A 19,729-nucleotide genomic window follows, 5' to 3' on the forward strand; every position below is an offset into this window, starting at 1 on the left:
ACCCACGATTTAGCTCAAAGGTTATCAAAAACGCTGTAAACATAGCTGAGGCAATTTCAGTGGTAACGCAAGCCGACAAACCAGGGAGTAAACGTGAGAACGTGATTGGCTAAGGCAGCCGAAAAGTATCAGTCATATCGAGGGGATTCCCCCCGCTGCAGGTTCAAATTGCTTCGTGTGAAACAATTGTTAAGCAACACCCCTACAAAAAAGATTTACGTTGATTTGAAAGTATGCGTCCCATGGCAAAAAGTATGCATTGCAGACGCAGCGACCCAGGCGAACGATAGCGCCGTATATATACAGTATAGGCACTGTCAAGCCAATCAAACTTTTAAAACAATTGATCACAATATGAATATATAGTTTCTGTTGAAATCATTCCCTCTTAGAATACAACTTACATTACAGTTTTGTTTTTCCTACAGTCTTCTCTGGAAATTTCTCACTTACTCTATACTATACTCATTTAAGCATGCGGCCGCATGGAGGAAAATCTATTCCCGAGTGGGCCGGACTAATCAACTCATGTTATGTATTTATATTCCTATAAAACAACAACTTGAAAATCATTGTTCTTTTTTAATTCTGTCCAAAATCGTACAATATCAATATTTATCATAAACCGTTGACATTGCTATTGTCAATAGTATTGTATTATAACTACTAGTAATACTAATAGTATTGTATTATAACTCAGAATGCAGACTGTGCAATGACAACAACGGACCGCGCATGCACGGCCACTACTCACGCTGCTGGAGTATTGTGTCATCACGACTAACCCCCTGAAAAAATTAATCCCCCTGAAAAATTTTACAAGACTTTTGTATTTCTTGCACCCCAAAAGATACTTGTAGCCTTCAAGGGAAAAGAATTGTCTCCTTTATGACTCCGCCAGTCCTCGAGATTACAATGAAGGAAGCCAGGTCTGAATCACATGGACACCTTCCACGGATTTTTGTCTTGTTTTTCCCTCTCAGTGTTTATTGAGAATGCCTAAAAAAGATCTGAGAGCGAATTGGATCCTTTCCTCTGTTTCCAAATCCGTCTGCGGGCCCTTTTGAACTCTGCCACGTCAAGGCTGGCTTATCCTGCCACTTCAAAGAAGCTGGAGAGGGTGCATTACATCAGGACCGTGGTGACCACTGACAATTGGAAAAAGAGGAGAATGTCCTCTAATCTCCAAGCTGCAGTGAGACTTTCAATGAAGCCTGGCACTTTGGAAGGCAGGTAAATAGAGGCTGCATGACCTGAAGTCCCGCTGGGGTGATGTGTGAAATATGTTTACGTCCCGGTGTGTTGCATTTGTATTTTAAACAGATGAGAGTGTCCTTCATTTAATAATAATTCTAAGGTCACTACTCTCACAAAGTCAGCTGTGACAGGTTGCAGATGACCCTAATAAGGATACGCACTACAGATATGGATGATGAGTATATTCTCATCGTTATAGTTCCAAATCCCTTGGGCAGTGAGTTGAAATAAGCAGTTTTTTTTACACTTATTTTGAATCACTTTATTTCTTGATTCTTGAAAAGCAGAGTAATTTGTAGCAGTGAAAATGCACCAAGCGGCCACAAAATTACTATCATTGCCCACCACTTCTTTATTTTTAAGCTCTTCTTGATATTGAATGAATGGAAGAGGTGTCTCCAAGTAATTTGGTAAATTATAGCTGAGCAGAATTTTAGACTGGTTCAAGAATCAGTGCTGTGTAGATTTCTCTCTAATTGCAAAGGAGCGCTCGACAAAAAAAACCTTTTTCTTTTACTCTTCGACGAGGCTGCTGTAAGCCTGGACTTAGCCCAGTTATCGACCTGCAAGCCAATTAACCGCTTCTCACATGGGTCAAGGGCTTGCTGGTGACTATTGCTGCTGTCTTTGAGCAGCAGGCGGGGTACACCCTGAGCTGGTTGCCCTCCAGTCGCATGGCACACAATGACAAACAACCATTCACACACAGAAATGCACCCATGGGCAATTTGGAGTGTCCATTAATGCTACCATACATGTTTTGGGGAATGTGGAAGGAAACAGGAGTACCGGGGAAAAGCAAACTCCACACAGGAAGACGGGAGCCGGAATCGAACACACAACCTCCACATATGAAGCGGATGTTCTAACCAGTTTTCCACCGTGCAGCTCTGAAGCAGCTAAATGAGGAAATTAGCGGAATTTTGCACCACCTTTAAGTGCGCTTCAAGCCACGGCGCATCTTGGAGCCACTTATCTGGGGAAAAAAAAAAGTTCAGCTCAGGCTCGGTTGTTGACATGGGTGAACGTTAGGGAAAGTCCACAATTGTGCACAGTGAAGCACTCCACATTACACATTGGTGATTTCTGTCCTGTGTACCACTTATGCGCATGCCTGACAATGACTACTAACCAGAGGCAGTCAGTGACGTCTGACTCTTGAATACCTCTCATGCGCACACGTAAACATTACGGGGATACACAGGCTATTTTCCAGAGCATTTAAATGTCAATAATCCCCTCATCAGCAACTAAAACTTGTCTCATTAAAACTTAAAACTTGCATCATTATACGTGATGCTGTCAAAACTTTAAAGAATGAATAATAAGTTAACTTTTATGAAGTTCAAATTACAAATCACAGTTTAATATGAGAACAAAATGAAAAACACAAACCTATTGATAATGAAACAAAAAACAAAGAAAATGCTTGCACTCACCAAAACAAATTTTGGCATTTTCTTCATTTATTGTCGGTAACAATCGAGCAGTCTTTTTAATATCTCACTATTTTTCTTCACCTTTTCATTATAGAGGTCTCTTTCTCTTGGCACTGAGATGTACAATGTACCCACTCGGGTGTCTCCAAAAGTTTTTAAAGACACCATAGCGCATTGATGAGCTTTCTTTACCTTCAAACTGAGATGTACAATACTGTATATCCACTCGGGTGTCCCAAGAAAATTTTAAAAGCACCGTAGCACGTGTGTCCAGCCGTGCTTTGGTGTCTCGTTGCTGCCATGGTTAAACAATTGAAGTTTGCAAGTCCAGTGTAGCTTCAAACACCAAATCGATCCTTTGCAAACAAAAGGCATTCCCAGCAGAGCTATTTGCCAGAGTAAACTCACGCCCCTGGTAACCCAGTCAGGTTATAGCTATGCTATGCCTCTAATGCAAACAGCAAAAGTCAACATCGTGTAGCCTGCTTGTTGAGCATTGCATTGGACAGTAATTTCTTAAAAAAAAAAAAAAAAAAAACATCAGACAAAAACATATATATATATATATATATATATATATATATATATATATATATATATATATATATATATATATGCGTGTGTGTGTGTGTGTGTGTGTGTGTGTGTGTGTATGTTTGTAGTACAAATAAATTTATAATAAAATTGACTTCCGTTACAGTTATTATAATCATTATAGTTATGATAATGATGTCAGGTTATGTTAGGCCAGCAGAGAAGGCCTTGCTGGCCCTGATGGCTCGCCACTACTATCTAAACAAAGAATCACATCATATACAAAAAGAAAAACCCACAAAATATTATTTGTATACAGTGTATTACTGAATACTGTTTGGTCGATAACTATATTTGTGGAAAAATATGTATTAATAATTTTATTATTGCTTTTTGATAACAGATTTCTTCTACGATCCAAAAGACAACACTTTAGATTGATTTGATTTGATTTTTTGTATATCCAATGCAAATGAAGTTTGAAAGGGTCTAAAGTTTAATAAATCAGACGCCGATGGCATGTTTTTACGCCTTTTTTTAAACACTAAAATGCTTTGCACTGGTTAAGGGTTACTTGGCTGAAAAGATATTTCACAGCGGGTACATCACTGAAAAAAAGGTTGAGAACCACTTATCTGTACTAACAATGGATTTGGAAGTGTAGACTTTCAGGTGTATTTCTTAACACAGTCAAATGAAAAATCAGATGTACATATGACAAAAACAGTCGAAGACAGTGCGTATATTGACCACATGTAAAGCTTTGTGAAATCAATCATTAAAATCAATTTGAATATATTGCCTCAGATATGCAAACTTCAAAAGTGGCCAATATTTGGAAACACCATGTATTATTAAAAGCAAGGACAAGAGCCCATGCGATTTGTGGGTATGGTGGCGAACTTCTTCTGTCATAAATAAAGAAAGAAATTCAAATGATCATTTGTTTGTATATTCACTATTGAGGTGTGCGCTTTCTCTAAATGTAAAAATCAATTGAAGAGCCACTGTTGGTTTATGACTCAAACCAGTCACAGGTACACCTACCCGTCAACCACATGCACATACTTACACACATGTGCGCACACACAGCACAGTGTAAAATCTTATCATTTAGACTAAAGCCTTCACAATGGCCACAGAGAGCTGTTAATCTGCTTCTTTGCCACGGTTCCTTTGTGTGAGTGGAAATGGGCCTTCTGTCCACCGGCTGGCTGTCACCCCACTCTTTTGTCCCTCTGAAAATGTGATGGCCTGCCCATCACAGCCCTCATCTTCCGCTCCTTTTGTGAGCCTTTCTGACTTGAGCACATATGCTCAGTTGAATCTTATATGCCCCCTATCGCTTCCCTTGTGGCTGAGCGGCACATATGGATTCTGACGTGCTAGGGATCAGGAGAATGTGGATGTCAATATAATCCTGTGATTTAGCCAGAAAAGAATATCAGCGGTGTTGGGAATGCTGCCTCCAATCTCATTAGTCACAAGGGAGATCAATAAAGATTTCATCCATCCATCCATTTTCTATTCCAGTTGCGTTAAATTATAGTACTCGTGATATTCGCTTTGTGAAGTCACTTTTTGTCATAAGCTCAGCTACCGGGGAGGCTGAGAAGTGTGATCCCTCTATAGTTGAAAACACCCTCTGGTCCCCCTTCTTAAAAAGCGACACCACCAGTCTGCCAATCCAGAGATGCTGTCCCCGCGATGTTTTCCACGCGATGTTGCGGAGGCGTGTCACCTTCACAGTTTTTGAACCTGTCACAACTTCAGATTCTTTTTTAAGATTGTCCAAAATAGTACAAGCACAACATCAGTATTAAACTATTAAACATTAACAATACAAAACATTTCAAGTTTTTCATTTTTTTGGTCATTTTTATACTTTACGTAAAAAATCATCTCGCTGGCCGGATTAGGCTCGTTTGCGGGCCACTCATAGACTAACTGTGGACATCTAAACTCTCAAACCGATTATCATTCCATGTCTGGATTTCTGCGTGGTCCAGGACTCTCCTTCTTCTTCCGTCTTCGAAAGCTGCTTTGTCCGCTGCTTTGTGACCGTTGTCACCATACTATGGTTCCGAAGGAAACTTCAAAATCAAAGCGCAATAATGTCCTTTGCGTCATACATTTCTTGCTATAGTACCATTTATTTTGAAGCAAGGACTGGCCTCTCAGATCATTTCCTGCTTAACCATAATGGAGAAGGTTGGCAGGTCGCCTATTTCATTGAACTTCTGGGCTACTATTAGTTACTTCCAATAAATGTATTTTCCTACCTAACTCATCATACATTACTCTCTGTTTGGCAATTTCACTGCAAAGAGCTGAGCTTTATTGGGCATGCTTGCACTACACTATCAGTGGGGGAAAAGATGTACAGGACACGAAGTTTTGTTTATTTCACACACACACGCACGCACACACACGCAAACACACGCACACACACACGCACTCGCACACACACATTATAGATCACATATGTCTGTGATGTTTTGGTATCACAGAAAATGCACTATATGCAAAACCTGTATTACAGGAAACTCTGTCTGAATATTCGTGAACTGAAATTTCGTAAGTGGGGAAGCGTCTATACTATTGACGGGCCCTTTAAGGGTTCCACTCTTACACTAGAACTCACTGTTGTGATGCCAGAGCTGAATTTTTGTTATTCATGGTAACAAAAGCTGAACATGCCATTGGCTAAGGAGAATGTGCATGGAACAGGGTAAATAGCACGGATATTTAATAAAGTGTAATAACCTGGACTGCCAGTCGACCCTTGCGGGTGGCTTCCCATAGCTTTAGCAGAACAGGTTTTAATAAATGTCTGTGATACGCAGTTATTCACTGTGACACTCAAAATTAGCTAATGCGAGACCAAACAAGGAAGTGTGTAAAGTGTGTTGTATCATTATCATTAGTGTATGTAGACGAAAGCATGTCACAGTCACAGATGTGTGTCATTTATACCACTGTTAGCTTTTTAAATTGGGACCCAAAATGCGTGATATATGCCTTCTTTGAAGAATTGGAAGCTTTTAAAGTCATACACACCCACCCGCTGTGTCAAGCTTATAACGTTTGAAGACATCAAGGTAGTGAGGTGCATGCTTGATTCAAAGAGTAAACCCCCTACAGATCACCACACAGTCATTTTCAGTGGATTGTAATGAACGGCTGCTTTTATTTTCAGAGACTCGAGGCCTCTAGCATGTGGAAGTCAACCACACTCAATTGAACAGATGTTTGCACTTCATTTGCAAAAATGACTCTGAAGCTCAACTATGTATTTCAGAGTTGGGCCTAAAATTAGACATCAACCAAGATACACCAAAATGTGTTTTTTGGCAGCTGCGCATTCACACATTGTGAAATACACAAAAGACTAATGACCCATCTTCAACACCCTCCACAAACTGGACAGACCCATAAAGAAGTACAGTACCTGGAATACAACTAGTGAGTACACAAAGGATGACATCACTCGACATGTGCAGATGCTCTGCTACAGAACAGAGGATCAAGTCAAAGGCATTGCTGTGCTTGACTTACCACCCAAGAAGAATCACAAGGAGATGGTGGCTCCCTGCAAGAATGGTGCCACATTGCATGTTACTTTTTAAAGAGCAACCCTTTGCTCAGGTGATGGATAATGCTTTTTTGCATTCCATAGCGGGTCATCCATCAAAACCTCCTGTTTGTGCCGCTCCGTGCGTGTTTATAAATGTCTAAAGCGACATGCACTGATTGCATGCTGGTTGTCCATTCCCTCCAAGGTTCTTGTGTGGAGGAAAACCCGATAGGCCGTCAGGGTAGGTACATCTGGGGACGATGACAGGCGAGGCGTTTTCACTGACAAAGGCGAGGCAAATTGGTTATTGTGGGAGCACAAGAATTGTCTTCGTGCTGACGAAGAACCGATGCTAACATGCTAAAACTGTAGTGCAGGTGTGTATTTTTATGTGAGGCATGACCTTTATAATCGCATCCATCCACCAATTTCTCTCGCACTTCTCTTTATCCTCAATAGGGTCACCGATAACCTGCAAGGTGCCCCCTGGATAGGCCGCCGGTCTCCATACTAGCATGAAGACTAGAGATCGACCGATATGGGTTTTTCCGGACCAATACTGATTATTAGCAGTAGAGGAGGCAGATGACCAATATTTGGAGCCGATATTCATTTGCAGTAAGAGTGTAGAAACTGCCATAAAAAAAAGAATAATGCAAACACTGAACTTCGTTTAAATGTTTGTTGAGCCACGCAAATAGAAGATAATAGCTCAAATCCGGAAACGGAAATGCATCATGTGCAAAACCGGAAATACTCTTACCGGCAAAACGACGGAAATATACCTTAATATACCTTAAATATACTCATATGTTTGAAATATATTTAAAAAAAAAAGAAAAAAGGATAAAAAACGAAACTTACAGCATTCATGCCTGATAATAAGTAAAAGTGCATAAACATACATCTTTATGTGTTCTCTTTATGTATAACATCAAGTATACCAGAAGGTTTAATAACTGAAGTACAGTACACTTCCAGGCAAATGCCTAAAATTTAAAACATTCTGAAGAGCATGTGGCAAATGGATACGGGGGTCATTCAGGGGTTGGAAGCAATTACAGAGTTGACATGAAAAAGCTTAGTAAACATTCTGAAAGAGCATACATTGCAAGAACGAGATTTTCGAAAACTCAAAAAATTATTCAGAGGGACCAGTGTGTTTCAAAGTTTTAAACAGCACGCTAGTTTTACGCCTTCTATTTTTGGCACATCTTGCTCAAAGGTGCTAGCATGCTGCAGTCATGCTAATGCTTCAGGTTGTTTCCATAACAACGAAAGGTGAACATGTGGCATCGGCGGGTGTGGCAGATCTCAGGCAGTCTGCAAAACAAGTACACAAGCAGGTTCACACATGTGCACGCGCGACACAAACACATCCTCGATTATTTACAGCACCCATTACCCTACTCGCTCATACACCTATTATTTTTCCTCCACAGGTGTTTGGAGGGGAAGGTTCATGCTCCCCTGCGAGCATCCTCTGAGGGTTTTTGCTTTTACAAATAATCCCATGATGACGCCAAACCAGAACAGTTGCAACAAAATAAAGACAGGATATTGATTTAATATTTGTCAGAGGGATCCCCCTGTTTTATGTCTTTGTGTGGCGCCTTGGTCATGGGAGGAAGGTCTTTTGTGTGCCTTGCTCACTCGACCATGATGTGTTTACTTGACTTCCTTTGTGCGTCCCAGTGGCCGGGTGCTGTTCTATCTCAGGGGTTGCAAATACTGATAAGCAAAACCAGCAAACCTGGTTCCTTCTCGCCAATAAGCAGAGTGACTGTTTTGCTGTCGTCAAATTTCATTTCTGACTTCCATGCACCTTTTTTCCCTCTTCGATTCACTAAAGGTGTATATGAAGCGCTCAAGCTTGTGGTTATGAGCGGTGCCCAAAAGGTTTGATATGGAGAATGAGTGGTAATTCTTTCAAAAGCGAAATGCAGTTTCCTGCATCACAATATTCAGAAAGAGCAGAATAGTATGTGGGTTTGTTGGAAGAGATGGTTACAGTAAATTGCAGTTTTGGATGATTTTCAACGGAAAACACAAACGCAGCAGCATGTGATGTAAAGCAGCCTTTTTTACCCCAGTGCATTTTCTCAACTATGACACCGTCACAGATGCAAAGGTGTCACCACATTATAGCTGCACACATACACAAGCATAAAATATTAAGTGTGCCATTAACAACCACCCACTCACACCAAGCAAGCACATCAGGGATCTTTTCCCACATAAGCCAACACCTCGTCCCTCATCTCCCCCTTCTCTATAACAGTTGCGCTCATGGCTTATTACACGTATATGATCACAGCAGGAATAAAGAGTCTCAATGGGAATCAGCGAACAAGGCCGAGATCATTTCTGAGGCATAAATAACACAGTGAAAACTTTCACCTTCACACATTTTTAATGATCACAGTGAGTTGCTTCAATTAACCAGTAGTCTATACGGGATTCCACATTGCAAGGAAGTGGGGCAGGAATGTACTCAGAATGTAATTTAATTAAAAAAAAATGAGTGGATTAAAACACACAAAAAAATTCAAAGTTACAAACTAGCGGTAAAATACTGAGATGCAACCTCACGAGGACGATTTATTTATTTATTTATTTATTTAAATTATCCTTGGACTTTGAACCACGTCTGACCACTGTGATTGTTCTCATTAACCCCAATTGCAAATGGTTTTACTATTATTTAATTTGCCGCTTTTTCCACATGTTGAATGATGATGACAGCAGAAACAAAAAATCTCTGTTGCGCCATCAATGGCATCATGGTCCAGAAACTTTGAGGACATTTAAATGACAAGGTCTGAAAATGTCAGAAATGAACCTGTCTCACGACAATCTCTTCTCAAGCTAAATACTGTTCATGAACAGATAGGTATTCCAAAGCTCGTTTGGACACATTCATTAGTCGGAGTGCAAAACGCTGGATGTATTTACGAATGTTATACTCTTCAATTAATTTATTCTGTAGCATCTCTTCGCATTCCCATCGGCAATATTTTCTGATGGAATTGCTCTTTTTTATCAAGGATGTTGCACTTTTGCCAGAATTTAGTGATGAGCACAGCTGTTTGTTTGCTTCTTTCACAAATTTGCCTCAGATGCAATCTTGACAGCCCTTTTGTCAGGGTTAACTCATTACTGCGACCAATTTGACACGTTTGTTGAAATATTAATGACGATTGCAACTCTGTCAAATTGAGAGGATGAGACTCATCTAGTTTGCCCATTCACTAACAGCATTTCAAACAAGATCACTGCGTGGACAGCATCCCTTTCATCATCTGATTGACAAAGACAAGCTGAGCCATTTTGCCTCTCGAGCTCAAGAGTTCACAATGATGTTTTGAGCTGTTTTTAGAATCGTGTTCAGTCGTTTTCCTTTTTCTTTTCTTCATTGAACATGTCCTGTTTTGCTGGAGGGCAATACAGAAAGCTATGCCTTTTTAGAGTACCCTGGCAGAGTTTTATTCTTCATCATCATCGTCATCACGCCCCATGGTGGGGTGCGATTCATTACAATTGGACAGGCTGGCCGAGTGCAAGTCGGATCGCGAGACTCAGCTACCTAATACATGTGCACATATGTGATGCATTAAAATGAACATTGGGGTGGGGAGGGCCAAAAAAATGCAGGGAAACTGAGACCTTGCCTCATGTCCTCCAAGCTCAACGCTGCTCTCCAAACACTCTTGGATATATAGTGCATTAAAAACAGGGCGCTGGCACCAGAAAGGAGCAAAGTGGATGAGCCAAGGAATAGAGACAGCACTGCCGTAGCCTGCATTTCTCCGCACTAGTCCCTTTGGAGACATTGAGTGTGAATGTGTAGAATGTTTTCAATGATGGTTGGGAACCAGAGAAACCAGAGAGAACAAACGGCAACACCAACAAGACACAAGACATCACGAGCCTATTACAATGCAGACGCTACACAAAATATTGGAAAGAGCAACTGGCATGGACTGGCCCCATGCACTTGAGTAGCTTCACCACAAATGGATCCACATACACTCCAGAAGGTTGGACGCGATGTTGGAGGTGTTCCACCGAAGCTGACGGCAGCTTTTCTGGAAATTCTGGCCACTGCATGTCTGCAGCGGATCACACAAAAAAAAACAAAGGGCTCGCGTATGTGGTCTCAGATGTGTTGGAGAACACTCACCACCCATAGGTTCATTTCCTCTGTGTTGGTTTGTCCTAGTTTCGATCTGTGAGCAGAACTTCATAATTTCCGGTATTTGTTTTCAGAGTCGGGATCCTCTGGTGGTGCGCAGATGATAATGGAAAAGACAAATGAAAACGATGCTCTGCTTTGTGCCCATACGAGACCCAATTGCCTGCTGTTGGCCCGTATATATTTGCAGGCACACACACACATACACATACATACTGCATGCACTGACCCACATAGGTTCTTTGAACCACTGGCAGACCCAACAAGATTATCTGGGCCCCCTTCCCGCCAAGACCACTGGGACAGGGGTGTGCGCGTGAAACATATTTTGTAACTGAAGTGTCAGTCTCTGCGTGTGTTTATGCCATCGCTGCTGCAGTTTGTGACAGCGTGCTGGATGCTGTTGAAAGACGCAGCAAGATTTTGTCTCCAGGTGCCTCTGTTCTTCTGAATTCAAACTCTCTTTGAGTACGCATGAAGGAGAAAACGGAGGAGTTATGCTCTCAGAAATTTCTCCAGAAAGGAGGCATCTTTTCCATTATGCATGACTGCCAGAGCTATTTGCTGGGGTTAAATGCAGTTGTACTCTTGTTTATTTTTAGGTACTCGATTTGTAGCCATCCCTTCATTTTCTATTGTGCTTGTCCTCTTTCGAGTTGCATTCGAAAGACAATAAACATTTGTATTCAAATTACTGCACTTTTCTTTGGATTTCAATGACCGTGCAACGTGCCCACTTCCCTAGTTTGATGACTTCAGATTACCTTCAAAATAATTGGCTGTGCATTCCAGTTCCTTCCTGTAGCGTGACCCTAAAACGGGCTCCCTTTTGCAATCTGGCCAATCACTTTTCATGGCGCCTAAGCTTTTTTCTTCTCTTTGAAGGCTTCAGAGGCAAAGAAGTCTCTGATCTGACGAAGAGGGAAAAAAAAGTCCCCGCAGTTTACAATTTGATTTACAAAATGAAATCCTGCTATTTGGCTTGCACACAAACACTCACAAGGACATAAAGTGAAGTTAGTTTTGCTTGAGAAAGCAAGAAGTGATATGTAACGACGACGATCCGGCCACTAGTAATTTCCCGTCTGTATTCATTTGTGTGATGTGGTGATGACTGTTCTACCGGGATCAATCAAACATCATGAGCAGATGGCGTTACGCTCCACCAGTGGACTGGTGAGTGTCTGCGTTTTAGTGAGAGGCAGTAATTGGCTTGCTGTGGCGCGTCACAGACTGCAACCCACTAACTGCCGCCACTGCTGCAAGGCGTCACCACGCTACCTTCTGCTTTGGCACACCTCTGACAAGCAAACCTGTGTTACAGTTTCATACCAACTCTGAGTGGTTCCATGTTGTCATAGTTAACGAGCTATGACGTCTGCCTGCTTGACAGCGAATGAAATCACATTTCAGGAGTGCAAAGTACCGAAGAAACTGCTGCAGAGCTAATTTGAACCCGCTCATTAATCGTTCCTCGCAGCTCCGTATCCCCTCCCAAGAGCCTTGTGCAAACAATCTTCGGCTCCGTTACAGACATCCACAAAGGAATGGCGCAGAAGCGCTGACACTCTGTGGCTGTTTGCTAACGAGCTTTGCTTTTAGGTGAGGAACGTCTATGGATAAATGGAAGTGCGTGTGGGGGAGACTGTGCACGCTGTAGAAGAGAAACAGAGTAATTGCAAGGTAGCGTATATTTTGGTGTGTTTGGTTGGGGGTAGGGGCTGGTGGGACGGTTGAGCCTAAGATGCCATGGGCTTCAAAGCTTTGATGCAGGCGCGCTAAATGAGGGCCACCAGAGGTCCAGACTAATGGGAGTTCATGGGGAGATTAGAGGCCCGGTATGGCAGGCAGTCCACACAAAATAATATCTTTGTATTTGACAGCATAGGGTTGTGTGCAATTATTGTGTTTGCTCGCAATTAAAAGAAAGTTTGGTTTGAAAAGTCAACGGGCAAGTTAAATGGTAAGAAAAACCGCTGCCTTGTTCCTTCTTATGGTATAAATCCTTTATTAAATAGTAATAACAACAATTAGAACACTCATTAAAAAGAGCATTTCTGTACAAAGACCCCCTTAAAACAACAACAATGACAACAGCAGCAGCAACAGCAGTCCAAGCAGTGCAAGAGGAGGTCTCCTTGTCCGACGTGTTCATTCCTCCTTGGTCAAAAGGGGCGTAATTATGGTCACTCTCAGTGTTGCGCGACTGTCCGGAACCGGATCCAAAAGCAAGTTGGATCTCGGAAGCTCCAAGGCACTTTGAAGAAAGTCAGTGGAGTCCAGAGATGTGGGCCTCGGGGAAGAGGGTGTGTATGTGTGAGAAGTATTGAATATAAAATGTGGACTAATGGTGGGTATGTTTCTTCATTCTGTCAAATACAGGCTATACCTCAGGGATCATAGCATGGTCATCCTGTTTTTGTGGTGGTTATCTTCCAAAAACTATTTTTCAATATAGCATAACCGCATGCCCTTTTTTTTAAATATATATATCAGTGTGTCATTATTAGAGGCTTTGAACATATTTGCTATTTTTTTGGAATGGGTTTGCCTGTCAAAAACGTTTGAGACTACTTTCACAGTGTCCTAAAAACCCAACCTGTAATCAATAGTCTACGGTCAGAGCAGACATGCGATTTCCATACAGATCATGTTCTCACGATACTACTGCATTGGTGTTAGACTATGATGTTTTGTTTATAATAAATAGGTGTGCCTGTGTCATAGGAATGTACTGCTGTTTCGCTGCACTTATCAGCAACGCGGGGCATTTTCATCGCTTTAGAAGGATGACGCTCAATGAAAACAATTTGCGGTAGGCTGAAGATTCCCACCCATGACTAAAAACAAGTGTTGCAATCTGTCAAATATAAACTGCAATATAGCGGGGATTATTGTGGCAGCCTAGCTTTCATGTTAAAAGTGTGTATGTTGCCAGCAGAATGACCTTTATTCTACGCCTATGTCTGTACAAGTCAATCATATCAGTGTTTTGTCATGAGATTTGAAATGTAGCATAACAGAAACAGAAAATCAATACTTTCCCTCCCATTTTCCATCTCAGTTCATTTGTGCGCAGTGTTTTCAAACAAATGCCCACCTTGCTTTTTAACAGCTGAAAATAGCTAACAAGAAAAAATATAGATAGTAAAGTAGGCCCAATCATAGGCCATACGGTTGAGTGAGGTTTGTGCAGCGAATGTTTGTGATGGCGGTGGGGTAGGTCCTTCAAATCATGGCTTCTCTTGTTCACCTTGGTGTGTCCGCAGCACATCTGCTCAACATTTCCAGTTTAAGGCTTGATGTGTGCCGATTGGCATGAGGTCATACCATTAAGACGAGAACTTTCTGGCTGCTTCTTGGCTTCTCTTCTTTGGCACGGAACTCAGTCAAGGTTCTGTCACTCATGACCCATCTATCTCTGTGTTGTTTGTCTTTCCTTCACAGTCGTCAGTTCCTGCCCTAAGCAGCAATCCATAGGTTGCACTCACCAAAACGGCTTGACCTTTCTCCATTAAGTACAAAGAAAACATGACCTTCTCTTCAAAGAACAGCCTGCAATGACTACAACTCTTCTTGTCATTAAAAAAAAAAACCTATATCTATATATAGAGTGCTCCCACGGCACTAACCTTCACACACCCACTTTCCGTGCCCCGTCCCTTACTTATCAGGGGCCATAACAGAAACACAAAACAGTAAGAGAGTGCAGAAATACAAAGTTGACGGAAGTCAGGGACTTGGCGTCGCCAATAAGGAGAGGAGTTCACAATTTCACCAGGCCAAAGAAGAACTTGGTCACACGTTTGAGCCAAAAACTAAACACATTCCTAACCTACCACCTTTCCGACACAATATTTTGACTCTGCATGTGGACTTTCAAAACTAAAGATCTTACAAATCTAGATACTTTAGAAACAGTTGTGTTTTGGTGGTGCAGACATTTATGTATGGTTGATATGTGTAGATATTTGAATGTTCGAGGCCTTGTAATGGAACAATCCATCGTGCTGACCTGTGTTTTTCACATTGTTGCTTTCACCACAAAATAATTGACTGTGTCATTTTCCCATACAGGAAAAGGAGAGCTTTCTTGAACTTGTCCATGTGTCCAAGGCCTCCTTGAGGAAATCAGCCTACTCTAAGGTGAAGCTAGGCGCAAATGAAGAAGATAATGACAGGCTTTCCACAAAAGAGATGTGCTGGGTTCCCGTCTGTACCTCCTCACGCCTCAGTGCAGCAACGCTGCTGGTTTAGTTTGACCTTGTGCTTGAGGCCATCATACAGTTCAAAGTTGTAGTTCTCCAGTGTGGTGGAGGAACGTGAGGACAGGCCACTGTAAGAACAAGTGCAGTAGAGGAGGAGGCCCGCACACACCGCGCCGAGGAGGACACCCAAGGAACTCATGACGATGATGGTAACCAGAATGGGGTCCAAAGTGTACAGCCACGAGTTGTCCTTCTCTGAAGCCGGAGTCACTGGAGCCTCCAAGGACGGCGATGCTGTGTTCCATTCGGGAAACTGCAAACCTAGAAAAAGACCGGAGTGTGTCAAGTAGGAATCTTCTCAAGGTGAAGGACAGAGACTCATTTGATTACCTCCACCCGACGGTTCCCTGCCTCTGTCGAACAGCACATCCCCAAACTGATTTGGGGTCTTGCCTGCAAAAGAAAGAAGCACACAGCACGGGTTGGTTTTACTCCAAGTCACATGTTCAAAAAGGTGGTAAAGTAACAGACGGTTTACCTGCCCCTGAATCTTAATACTTAATTTTACCGTTGAGGACAATATAGACCATTTGATTAGGTGTGAGACAGCAAAACGATAAGTGTGATTAGCACAACTGTGACCCTGGCTTCCACCCATTTTCTAAAAACACGTTAGATTGATGAATGTTAATGAAGTGGGATACACACATATCAATTAGGCTTAATTTAAGCATTTTCCTGTCTTGGCTTCATTGATGGATATCTTAGATCAATTATCCTGCTGTGTGCTTCAACAGTGATTTTCTTTTCTGCTTGCTTAGAAAACATGGGGCTGATCATCAGAACTCCTAATTCGGCATTCCCAATTGCAAATCCTTATGTGTCAACAGCAAAGACTGCTGAGCCCTGTTTTGACATGAACTGAAACTGGTAATTAGGAAATGACATGCTTTTATCAGATATGTTTGTATAACAAGTCTCTCAAGTCATTTGCGACAAAAGGAATGAGAAGCATTTACAACGGCAATGAAGTTTCCAGATAAGATAACGCAGGCACTACTCGCCCAAAGTCAGTCAGGATAAGTTTCATCTTCTTACCCCAGTAGGTGTAATAGAAAATGGATGTTGTGTTTGTTGTGGAACAATGCGAGAACCCTGACCTGAACCTAATAAGAACAACATCCAGAATTGAATGACACACAGTTTGAGCCAACATCAGTGACCTATGGTCCCACAAACTCCAACCTCATGAAGAAAGTTTTGTTGGCAGAGTAAAAGCAGTTGTAGCTGCGAGAGAGGAACAGCTCCATTTTATGTGCATTGTGCGTGTGTGTGTATTGCTCTGTGGACCTAAAGGGTGTATTTCAACACCGTGTGTAATGCGCAAAAAACGGCACCGGAAAACTGGTGTATTCATTCGCAGCTCAGGAAACTTCAATAAGAGGCGGCTCTTGAAATTGTAGAAAAATATGATTTTATTAATTAGAGAAAGATCATTATGATACTTTCCTGCCAAAAACACAGTCAAGACGCAGCATAGTGATGTGATAAGACTGTCATTCTGTGTGAATGAAGAAGAAAACATGTCATCAGAAAGGGACGCCTCCTTTTCAAAACTATTACCCTTAGCTGTGTATCAAGTGAGTGAAGACATTTGGTGGAAGAGTGTGTGAGAGTGTGTTGCGCACTCTGCGGTTGGCAGGCATACTGGAATGGGAGTAAAAGCTTGGCAAGGCACATGTCTCGATCTGAAGGGCTGCGATGGCCAATAGCGATATTACAAATGTTTCCAGGGCAACTGAACTTGGCAGGCCGTAGTATGGTTCAAGTGCAGAGGGAGGGAAAAATGCATTGCACAGCCTTAATAAATGTTATCCGTCCATTAACTAATTACAAGTACTGGAGGCTTGAGGCAGAACAGCGTCAAGCCAGGTGTCCGCTCCCTCCTCCGCCTGATTTAAAAGCACAGCATCAGCCAAAACCACTCTGGAGACAAAAGTGCAGTGACTAAAAGTGGCACGTGCATCCTGCTGAGTGGCATGTGAAGTGCCGTTCACTTTTAAAAGACACAAAAACATTTTGCGGACTCACTCGAGTAATTATATGCAAAAGGTAAGAGACGATCCTGCACACTGCACTCATACATAAACATCATCTTTGTTTTCTGTTGGTTGTTTTAATCGGAGGTAATACCAAATCAATAGCTAGAGAACATAAAGCGGTTCAACAAAAAAGTTGATTTAATAAGTATTATTAGGTTTTTCCCGTGAAAGTGGATCAAAGATAAAATATTGTTGTCAAAAACTTGTATTAAACAGCGAATGAGACTGATGTGTGTGGTGCACAAAGCCACTGCAGGTCATATTTTCATAGTATTTTCATAGTGTGTGTGTGTGTATATGTAAGTATATATATATATATATATATATATATATATATATATATATATATATATATATATATATATATATATATATATATAAAATCAGCAGTGCTTTATGTTGCTCTTGGTTTTCATGGTGTCTCTCAAATTCTAAATATACTTCAGTAGCTGATTTGGTGGCACAAACATCAAGAAAGGGATGATGGTAGAAAGCTGTGTCTATTTACAAGCCAGCCCACTGAAAACACCCACAACTGAACTTGGATCTGTGTGGCTTTCATCCGAGCAGCCCAAAAGATTTGGGGAGAACAACGCAAGTGGGTGATGCAATGCGTAAAATGGGAGCAGAGTGCTTTATTATGAAAGACAATAGAAACATTAAAAAAAAAAAAAAAATCAGCACTGGTGGTGACTGCATCCATTACTGACTGATTTCTTTCCAGCTGTGTTTCGTTGTAAATGTGCACATATCTGGTTGGAAATGAGAACAGATTTCCTCCCTCCCACCACCCCAACTACAACAGGCCAAAGTCCAGATTCATCCTCGTGTCTCAAACGTTTCAGTCGGTAGCTTGGCAGCTCGGGCTGGCTCAAACCAGCCCACACGTCTATGTGGAAGTTCATGCCGGATGGGGCCAGACCGAACGCAATGGGCCCTAACAAGCTGTTCGGATAAAGAAGTCACTCCAGTCCTCCAATACGGCACTGCCATCCGGATCAGCGGGTCACAGTGTGACACGGTGCGCCAATATCAAACTCCTCAACAAGGAAAACGAGCAACCAAAGAGAAATCCAGCCGTGAGTAAACCCATTTTGTTTTTGTGGACGTCCGTCATCAGCCATGCAGCGGTAAACCGATGAGTTTGAGTGACGTCGCGTGTAGGCATCCTGCACGGGCAAACGCCCAAGCCGATGGGCTCAGATCAACAGAGGGTGCGGTGTCGGTCCCGGCTGTCCAACCTCACTGTCAGCACTGGTTCCACCCCTGGGGCGGCCATACTGGAGGACCAATTTGAGTACTGGAAGCATTGCGAAGAGCTGTGATAGGCCACTGACTGCTGGCTCTTCTGGGTGGCTAGGTGTCGTCTGCAGCAACAAAGAGCTCGGACCAAGATGGCCACAGCCAGGATGAGGAGGGTGGCCCCAACAGCCATTATGTAATACCAGTGGATGGGGAAGGGAGGCACGGGAATACCACCCCCTGGTGGAGAGATACAGAATAATTGTCCGACAGGAAAAGAGAGGAGCGGCACTACATTTTGCGAAGTACTCAAATTTCGCTTCTCAAACAGGAGGCGTGCACCTAAGCATGCACAGGCATGTCGAGTGAGTATCATAACAAATACCCGATGGCCAAAGGAATATTCAAATGCATCCGCATGTGCATAAATGCATCTCTGGGCCGGAGGACATTTTTTTCACACCAAGATCATCGGTTGTCAAGCAGTCCAGTTTTTCAACTAACCAATTAAAAGTCGCAACAACGTGACTTGGTGTGAAAGCAAGTAGAAACAATTAGTTGAAAAGTACCTGCCCACACTGAATGAAGGACTTTTTTTTTCCTCCTTGTTAGGTAGGCCCTTTGACTACATTACCATGCAAGACTCACAGACACCACATGGGAATCGAGCGCTGACTTGTTACCGAACTGGCTTGACTTGGCAGATTTCAAGCACGCAGGTCATGTTATTCCGCTCGTTCTTTCTTCGCCTGCCTTCTCATGCATCTGCCTCCAGGCCAGCCCTCTCCTCCACTAGCCACAAGCGTTTCACAATGTTGCTCCTGGATTGAACTCGCCTTCGACTTCGCCTTTTTTTTGGGTAGAATTAACCTAAGCGCTAGCCGAGAAGTGGCGACCACAAAATTCCTCAGATGTCTACAATCCAGGCACTAAAGAAATTAATTTCAGAAGAATGATCCAAATGGGACTGACAACTTAAAAAGACTGCCGAGCAACAGTGACCTTGGAGGAGAAAAGCAGAGCTGGTTTTTAACGACAGAGAGAATTGCTGCATGCCGCTGCTTCAGACAGTGTACATTCATTAGGTGAGTTGTGGAGCGGAGGGACACCCAGGCTTGCTGTGTGTATATTATTGTGCAAAAGATGCCGCAAAAGAAAGGCGTAGGAGCGCTCGG

The 19,729-nt window shown here is 42.3% G+C and overlaps 1 protein-coding gene across 2 annotated transcripts in view; it reads right to left on the bottom strand.

Annotated features, from left to right (window-relative positions):
* Positions 1–13,430: 13,430 nt before the first annotated feature.
* LOC148427884 (neuropilin-2-like) overlaps positions 13,431–19,729 on the bottom strand; it is a 54,836-nt gene continuing 48,537 nt past the window's right edge. The window contains exons 17-18 of one of the 2 annotated variants that reach the window (XM_088403558.1): positions 15,601–15,663; positions 13,431–15,531 (exon numbers count right to left, since the gene is read on the bottom strand). In XM_088403558.1, the coding sequence (XP_088259684.1) occupies positions 15,227–15,531; positions 15,601–15,663 (368 nt within the window). In that variant the 3' untranslated portion in view covers positions 13,431–15,226. Of the gene's footprint in view, positions 15,532–15,600; positions 15,664–16,661; positions 18,795–19,729 lie in introns of those variants that run through there. The other variant, XM_088403568.1, reaches the window with a different exon arrangement.

Source organism: Hippichthys cyanospilos, chromosome 2 (assembly GCF_059441005.1).
Source record: "Hippichthys cyanospilos isolate Australia breed blue-spotted pipefish chromosome 2, RoL_Hcya_1.0, whole genome shotgun sequence".
NCBI classification, from domain to species: Eukaryota; Metazoa; Chordata; class Actinopteri; order Syngnathiformes; family Syngnathidae; genus Hippichthys; species Hippichthys cyanospilos.